Source organism: Nestor notabilis, unplaced genomic scaffold (assembly GCF_000696875.1).
Source record: "Nestor notabilis isolate BGI_N333 unplaced genomic scaffold, ASM69687v1 scaffold1099, whole genome shotgun sequence".
NCBI lineage: Eukaryota > Metazoa > Chordata > Aves > Psittaciformes > Psittacidae > Nestor > Nestor notabilis.
The window spans coordinates 60,795-70,079 of record NW_009943883.1 but is presented as its reverse complement, the minus strand read 5'-3'; the positions used below and the strand labels follow the sequence as shown (position 1 = coordinate 70,079).

The 9,285-nt window shown below is 38.4% G+C and overlaps 1 protein-coding gene across 1 annotated transcript in view; it reads right to left on the bottom strand.

Annotated features, from left to right (window-relative positions):
- Positions 1-678: 678 nt before the first annotated feature.
- LOC104411661 (CMP-N-acetylneuraminate-beta-1,4-galactoside alpha-2,3-sialyltransferase-like) overlaps positions 679-9,285 on the bottom strand; it is a 69,065-nt gene continuing 60,458 nt past the window's right edge. The window contains exon 4 of the mRNA XM_010022141.1: positions 679-775. Coding sequence (XP_010020443.1) covers positions 679-775 — 97 coding nt within the window. The remainder of the gene's footprint in view (positions 776-9,285) is intronic.

Genomic DNA, 9,285 nt, shown 5'->3' with positions numbered 1-9,285 from the left:
TCAACAGTGTAATGCTCTTGCCAATCTATCTTCTGAACTGTCTTGCAGCAATCCTACAAACTCCTTGAAATGCAGAAGCCCCATTGGACATTAAAGTCATAAGCCAAATTTAAAGGTAAGTTTTGGTTGATCTCTTATGATTACATTCCTCATTTCTGAGAGCTATCAAACAGTACTGCAACTAGCTAACAGTAACTTCTCAACAAAGATGCACAACTTGTTAATAACATGTCTTATACTCTTTGGAAAACACTACTGCAAAGTCTCCAGGCATCAGAGAGATACTTTACACTCTTCTCCCAAATATAAAAAGACCACACTTTACTACTCCAGATAATGTAAGCTGTCACTTTATGACAGAAGCTTCCCAAAGACCGCATCACCTGGTACCAGCAGTGAGCTTGACCGTACATCTGTATCATGCAATGACAATATCATTTGCTTCATTATTCAACACACAGAACTCTACTCTGAGCAAGCTCTTAGTCAGACTGACATCAATTAAGCCATCGCCACTGACCAGTCGAAGAGCCCAGATTTTCAACACTGGTCTCCCCTTGAACCAATCAAGTGATAGAGCATTGACTCTTCAAGACAATCAATCTTTGCTGATCACCCACCTTGAAAGATGGGAAGGCACCAGGGGAAGAGAGTTAAAAAACCCAGTAAAGTAATTACTTACTTTGGGAAGATGACAGTCATGAGCGCTGATGCATAACCAGGCTTGCACACTCCCTCAGAGAAATTTGCATACTTTGATGCCAATTCTGGAGGCCTGTGAAAAAATAAGTAAAGAGTCAGGACTCCCCTGGCTATGAACTGGTTTTTGCAATCATCCAAGTTATGTTTTTCCTTCTAACTTCTACGAAAAACAGCTGTGAAGAAAAATAGCAAACAGACAGGTATTTATTTGTTGAAATATAGCATCACAGGAGAATAACAAACAAAGGATAGGGTTCAAGATATCTGAAATACACTCTAAATGAGTGAGATGAGAAAGCATAGAATGGTTTGGGTTGGAAGGGACCTTAAAGATCATCTACTTCCAACCTCCTTGCCATGGGCAGGGATCTAAGACGTGAGCATCTAGAAGTTTTAATTCCAAAGACTTGCACTTGTGTTCTGACTCCAGTCAGGATCTCTTTAGAAATAGGGAGAGGAAGGAAAGGCCTATTGCTGACAAAAAAGGTTTTAATGGTGCTAAAATACATCTTCTTCTGATCTAGTCAAAAGGGACAGCAGGGTGTTCAGACCACAGCTTGTTGCAGTATTTCAGATATGAAGAAATGTGGGAATTTTTCATCTTTATCAAGTAAACTTAAGTGTTGCTGGATTTTTACTGTTTAAGCAACATACAAAAACTACTAACACCACAATCTTCAAAAACAAGTAGAAAGTGACTGGAATTTATCTGCAGCCACCACGTAGTGAGTCACTGCTGGCAAACTTCTATAACTATTTCAACAGCAGGCCTTTCTCAAATGACCTCAGTGGTCACACAAAGTATCTTGTGCCACAAACACAGGCATTTCTCTTTTCTGATTTAATGGCGCTTTCATTATCAAATTAAAATGTCACTCAGATGCCCATGATGGTGTTTCTGCAAAAGAATAGTAGGCTGAAACCCTCATGCATTGGACTCGCACAGAATGCAAATCAGAGCCACATAGTGATGGTGGAGCTGTCAATTACAAAACCCACAAAGAGTCAGAGCTGCTAAAGCCTGAGGGGCCAAGCTGTTAACATTTCTTGGATGTGATGAAGTTCATGATCCAGAGTGCCAGAGGCAGAACACTTCTCATAAGCCAACTGTAGCTGCCACATCTGATCATTCAACATTTGCTTATCTCCCTTCTTCTAGCCACGTACTGAGTCAGCAGGCTACAGAGAACTAGAAATGGGCACCTACATTTTAAATCCATCTAGGGACACATTTTATTTCTTTGATTTCTTTGTATTAGACATTACAAATTGTCATTGCCAGTATACTTATAACGATTAACTCAATGCAAAACATTAAGACTAAGGCTGGATACAGCCTTGCTGTCCACCATTCTACTATCACATGAAGCTATCCAAGCTATCTTCATTTTAGATATATTAATTTGCTTTGTGGTTTTTTTTTTTTTTTGCCAGATTTACAGATCTCTGTCATAAATCAGACTGCAGAACATCCTGCACGAAGCATCCCATGGAGAACTACACCTTTTCCAAACAAAGCCAGCTTTGTAAAATCACACTGCTGTTTGTAAGTAAACAGCTCTGTAACAAAAAGAAGTATACAGAACTGAAATGTATGAATAAGCATCTCCTTTGTATTTGATTACAATGTACTTACAACATGCCTGCATGTATTGCTGCTTCTTTGATTATGTTTCTTATTTTCACATGGAAGAAGCAGTCTTATTGAAGGTAAAGTCTGCAAAGGCAGCCTGACAAATTACCAAAGCATGGTGCACAGCATTGCAAGAGTTTATGTTTGATTCTCATTTGTAATCCTGAATGCTGCTTACAACAGATCTATGCACCAAACCAAACAATATTACTTTCTTAGTGCTTCACTAGTAAATAGCTTCATCTTGCTAACTCCATTACTGTGCCTGGAATCCAAGGCTATGCTGATCTCACAGCAAACTGTTGCAGTAAGCCAGACAGGGCTATGGTGACTGTAAGGACACAAAGGGGCAAATCCCCTCTACATCATCCAGGTCCAAGCACATTATTCCAGCTCCTGATTCTCATGCTCCTATAGTTACAGTGAAAGCACCAATTGGGTTGAGGTAGTTAAAGAGCTAGTGGAGACAGCAGAAAGGATATAATTACATTACACTGTGCACCCTTAAATTTTGCTCAGATTTTGTGCAGGAAAACCTCACTAAGACAATAAATTTATCCAGAATAAATTAGAGAAATAATTCATAGTCAGTAACTGTAAACATCTGCAGTTCTTAAACAAGTGCCTGAATGAGGGTGAAGTTAAAAGGAAGTAATTGGCTTATTCCACTGAAAAGAAAATGCACTGTTGCTTTTTCTTCAGACTTTACTCCTGTGAGACTAGCACACATCCTGAATTCTTAAGATTTTCTGTGCTTCTCTACACTGTTATGTGGACATCAATCTTAAAATTTCACAATTTGGATAAGTTAAAAATCCAGCTGCTTTCAGAGGATTTAGAAAAAGTAACAAGATTTTTCCTTCTGCTTGCATTTGGCAGATGTGTGCCTTCTTTTAATCTCCAATATGAAAACATCACCATGGTTAATTCTTTCATTATGACTTGATCAGGGACAGCATGTCACCATCAAAGGACTGGAATCTAAAACCATTTGAAAAAACAATTAGTAATACAAACTCAGTGTTTAGACTTTAAAAAAAGTCCACAACTAAGCTCATGTAATTGAATATTACAAAATCTACTATTAGAGACAAATTTTGTCACTTTGCCTTCCACATGGAATTTAAATTGTGCATTGTAAAAATTGGAAAACTTCATCTGCTTGAGATCATCTTATTTGAGGGCTGGGATTTGCTTCAAAACTGCAGGACTGCTCCAAACAAGACACCAATGAAGACACAACCAGAGCAGCTAGAATGTACAGTTGTTTAGATTTTAATTAATAAAGATGTCACAGATCTTTCAATGGTCTTTGGTTAATACATCACCTACAGCCTAATAAATAGACAGCTTCCAGTCCTCAATATGCTTTTTCATAATATCTCCTAAGCTTGTAAAACAACAAATCCCATCTGAGGGGGAAAAACCCTGACACAAAACCATAAACTAGCCCTCCCTCCGCAACTGGCAAGGACTTGCGTCAAAAGAGATGGATGAGAAAGTAAGTGCCCCATCATCTCTTCCCTTCATTATAGACTGTCAGCCCCACAGCAAATACTACCCGTTCACTTAAAGGCATGGGAGGACACCTTTAGCAGTTCTGATGATGCAGCTTTTTTACTCTCCTTCAGTTACTGCTGTTCAGTCATTAGCAACAGCAGCCTTCAGGTACATAGTACTCAATTCCTGTACACTAGTAATAGCAAGGAACTGAAAAAATTTATTTGCACATCTGACTTCGTATGTCGAGTCATGATACATCGCATCATTTTGACAGGTGGAATCTCCTTTAGCGCAAGACACAATGTAAACAAGATGAGCTGATGAACTTTGGCCTTGGTACATGCCTGGAACTCCATGTTCAACAGGAACGCTGTGCATTTGGAAGCATTGAAACAGAAGTCTAAGGAACTCATGATTACAGCTGTGTTAGAAGTTTCCAAATTGGTTCAAGAATTACACAGCCTGATCATGTGATACTCGCTATTTTTCTAGTTCCAGCTGAGGAAAAACTAAACAAACAAATGAAAGGAATGATGAGAGAGAAAGAAGAAGAAAAACAGAACGCTTACACTGAAAGAGACAGGAAACGCATCTATCACACTATGGCCAGCTAAATAGATGTAAATATTTTCAAATGTTACTTCAGTATGTAAGCAAATTCCTCAAGGAGGTTGTATGACCGAATACAAGAAAAAACAGCCCAAATCCCTCTTTCTAAAAAGATACAGATATGATGCATGCTAAAAAATGTCCTGTTCTGCCTCTCCACCAAGAATTGTGGCTTCTCATAAAATTAATTTCTTAACAGCGAAGATAATCAACACATACTTTATTTATTAGGACTACTCAAGAACACCAGCTGAAGAAGATTAGGTTACATTAAACGGGCCCAGGAAAACAAGTTTTAAAGACATTCCACCCAAACCCACGACCCACCTCCATAGCCCTGAATGGCACGACGCAAAATCCATGATTCCCTTTGGGAAATGCACACTAGACAGAGGGGCACTGGCAACTGAAGACCACTACCACTGGCAATGCTGTTCACCCTTTGTGAAATGTCATCTTTGCACACACGGATGAGCTTTCCACCCACAAAAAAGGCACAAGGATCCTACTTCCTGACTAAATTCCATTCCTGGTCTTTGGCATACTAGGAATTAGATCACTGGGAAGAAGGAGGAATTTCAGATTAGTCTCAGCAGTGCTAAATACATAAACATCTTAAGAAATACAGCTGTGATTCTCTATCAGAATGGACTCTATCATTGTGCCATCTCTGATAGTTCACAGAATCCAACAACCCTGCCTGGAGCTTCTCAGTTAATAACCTTACATCAAATCATAAGAAAGTGTTGGGATCCTTGTGGGGGGGAAACGTGACGCTTCTATATTCTTTGCCCCCCCCCCCCCCCCCCCCCCCCCCCCCCCAAAAAAAAGGCAAAAAAAAACCCCAAAAAACCCCACCAAAACCAACCTGAAGTTTTCAAGCTAGAAAAGTTTTGCTTGTCTTAAATATGTAAATAAATTAAATACTGAGTTTATAAAACCAGATTCAAAGGATGCAGATTAAAAAAAAAAAAAATTCAACAAAAGTCCATGGCACACTTTGTATGTGACCTCATGCTGCATACTCCTCCAAGAATTGAGTAATATCCCTGATCTGATCTCTTTGGTTTCTATAAGCTTTCCCCTTTTTTAAAAAATTCTGTTTCTGTTACATTTTACCTTTAAGACTAGTAGCACAGAGAAAAAGAATTGTGTTCAAATACACACAGATAAGGAGTAACAAAAACAGTCCACTTGAGGGTTTGTTTGTGTTTTTAAAGAAACATGGAAAAGGGAAAACAACTGGCTGAAACATCAATTGTTAGACTAAACAAAAAGCACGAAATACAGAAAATTTATTTTCACAGAAGGCAGTCATTTAGGAAAGAAAGAAAAAAAAAATCAAAATACGAAGATGAGTTTTCAATTATTTAAAAAATTGTAACTTAATGATGAAGTAACTTGCTGATAAGCAACGTAATTCCTGAATGCGCCTTACTGGACTTTTATCTGTTCTAGTTTCCATAGATCCAAAATTACTGGTTTCCATTCTCAGTAGTAAGTATCAACATTCTGGTTTTAAAGACAAGAGACTAGGATGACCTAGCAGAGGAGAGTTACTTTTTTGGAGATGGGACTCAGCAGTCAATAAAAACTCTTTTGATGGTCAATTGGGATTCCTACTTGAACTGCTTTCTGAAAAAACTGTCTAAAGAATGTCTAGATAAACTCTATTTCCCCAAAGTCAGAAATTATAGTGCTCCTAATATTAGAACATGTAATTTTCAACACTTGCAAAGATTAAATGCTGCGATACTCTGTTTAAGAGAGAATTGCACTGTTCGTGCTACGGCCATAAAAAGTGACCCAATTAAAAGTCTGATGAGAAGGAAATAAAATGCTAACCTATCACATCCATTTTTGTCCAAAGGAATGTAAGAATATAAATTGAAATGTAATAATTTTGTTGCTGTAACCCTTAAGTATTCATCACCAACCCTCATCTGTTACATCTACAAACAGACAATGCTTTCTTTGGATGGGGAACTGTGTTTTTCCATTTGTAGTGTAATGAATCCAGCAGTGTAGGTCCAGAAGAGACAAACAAGTGCTAAAGAGATGAGAATAAATAATTCAAGTCAATTACAATCTAGGAATCCTCTGCTCAGGCTAGTAGGAATCAGCACATCTGAAACCAGAGATACGTCCCCAAACCCTACAGCTGTGGGGAAAAAAAAAAAAAAGATCAACTAAGAATTCCTGAGGCATTCTAGCCAAAATTAGTTTTCTGTCTGTAGATACTACAGTTCAGTAGATTTGAATGTCAAATTCCAGTGCATAGCCATTTAGTTTTAAATGTCAAATGAGAAAATCAGTTACACTAAGGAACAGATTTTAATTTCCAAATCTTCCTTCTGAAAAACGTGCTTAATTTCACTGCAAAACACAGCCAGGCTATGGAACACTTCATTTCAGTGTTTAGCTAGGTGTGAGAGCACACTAGCATAGCAGAATGCTATGGAAAGGATTAACAGTGATTTATTATTCACTATTTCCCATATCATCAGAACATCAACCAAAATTATCCTAAAGACAGTAAAACACTGACAGAACTAAGCACTTCTTTCACATAATATTCAGTTAATTGGCAGATTTCTTCATGTCAGTATGTTATAGAAGTCAGATGTATAGATGGGATCAAAAGCTATTAAGGGGTCTAACTGCATCCACAACTCAGGAATACCAAAGCTTCCTCTCCTTGGAAGCTGGAGACAGACACTGGAGCAAGGATTGCTTCACACTGGTGTACTTTTCCTCCTTCCCTAAACAATTCTAGGGACCACTTTGAGACAAGATGTTGCAGCAGGTCTCTGGTCTGGCGATTTTTATCTTCCCACAGAGAAAGCTCAACCCTTTCTGCTGCAGTAGGAGATCTATTGCACAGGCAGCTGGCAGACACCAAACCTCAGGGGAATAAATGCCACTTGGAAAAATCTCTCTTGCTACCTGATAGCAAATCTTTAACAAGAACAGTCCACAACAGCCTCCCCTTTTCAGTTCCTTTGGTAACTTTGCAGGGGTAAGGGTGAGAAAGGTTCCCCTTTAACCATTTCTTAGGAAGATCTGAACAGCCTGGGAAGGAATAACAACATAACTCCTCTTAACCAAAGAAAAGGACCCTGGATATGGTAAGGACTTTTTTTTTCTTTTTTTTTCCCTTTATTTTTGAGTTGGACTGAAATTGAGAGGAAAACAACAGTAGTCAGTGAATAAATTGCTTTAGATGGTACATAGAGGTGACCTCACAATTCGGGAATGTAGTTTAACAGAAGTTTTACAAAACACTGTATATAGCCATGAGGGTCTGAATTTTTCTCACTCTTCTGAAGCTCTGAATTTTTCTCACTGTCTTTCTTAAGTAGTAGCCCCCCAAAAAAGCTATCTTCACTGATCCATATTAGAGACAGATATCATGAATTCAAACAGACATCAATTAATCTAATAAGTAACACACTGAAGTCTTAAGAAGAGGAAAGCTAAATGCTGGGAGGAAAATGTTTCCTCCAGAAACCTTGTTGTAAATATAGAACATAACCCTGACTTGGAGGAACCCTTGCAAACACTGTGACTAAACCTGCCCTCATGAAACTAACAAAAATCCAAACTGCTTTAGGGTAAATAATTAAGAATAGCCAGAACTCTCAACAGTAAGAACAGCTGCAGAGCCACCCAGATCAAAAGTCTCCTGTTTACTCCATACATTGTTCTAGTGAATGCTCTTCTGCTTAGATAACTTTTTTTTTTTTTTAATCACTTCAAAGAGGAGCTGCTTGTCTAAAAAGGTCATCCAACCAACATCCAAACTGCCATATGTAACCACAGTTACTCAGAGGACAGAATAACGTTTGTCTCAAAGAACTTAACAGCCCAATTAATCAGACCTTCCTTCATCTTCTATCACCGCTATCTTCACTGAACATCAGTACTACATGAGAAGGAGGTTATTTGTGGCTCTCCAAAAAAGGGAGAAGTGGCTTTCTAAGATGCTTGGTGCACAGGCTAAAGGAGAGTGGCAAGGCTGGGAACTAAAATAGGTTTCACTTTTCAACAAGACAAATCCTATCCTCTCCTCTTTGGTAATTCATCAAAATAGCAACACTTCACAAAAATTACTGGAGGTGAATGATAAAATAGAGCTTTGATTACTGCACAGATCGAGGTCTCTGACTCGAACATTCAAATGACACAATCACCTTCGGGGATTTCTGCATTCAGTGATGTAAAAAAGGGTCACTAAAAGAGGATAAAAAGGAGGAGGAGGAAGGCACTTGATGTTTTGCAGCTGTACAGGACACCACTCACATTTTTCAGGTCTTCAAGACAAACCTTTTTTAAAGAGCCAGGGGGAAGATTCCTCTAAGTAGCAATTAAAAGGTCTGAAATCAAACAGCAGTATCCAAGCACATTCAATATGCAAATCAAAAACATTTTGTTTGTTGGCTTTTCAGTTTATCCTTCTTTAACAAGCCAGAACAGATTGCACAGCAGACAAGGAATAAATAGCACATACATGCTGTCAGTTTTCAGTCCCTTCCTTTGTGGTCCTGATTCTCTTTGCTGAGAGCAAGACTGGGGCTGCAGCAAGTGTAGAAAGTAGCATTTCTGCCTGTTTTCATTTCTGCTGTGATCTAGGAAAGAATCACATGGGCTTCTGTGTAATGTAAGAGTACAAAGTATTTAATGAAAGTTAATTTAATTGTTTGGTTTTCTCAAAAAACAACTGAGAAAAATTGTGAGGCTCAGACGAGGTTAATTAAAACATCTATAACCTCAAAAACATCTTACAGCAATAACAACTACATGACTTCCACCCTGACATGGCACATCAGACGCAGCTG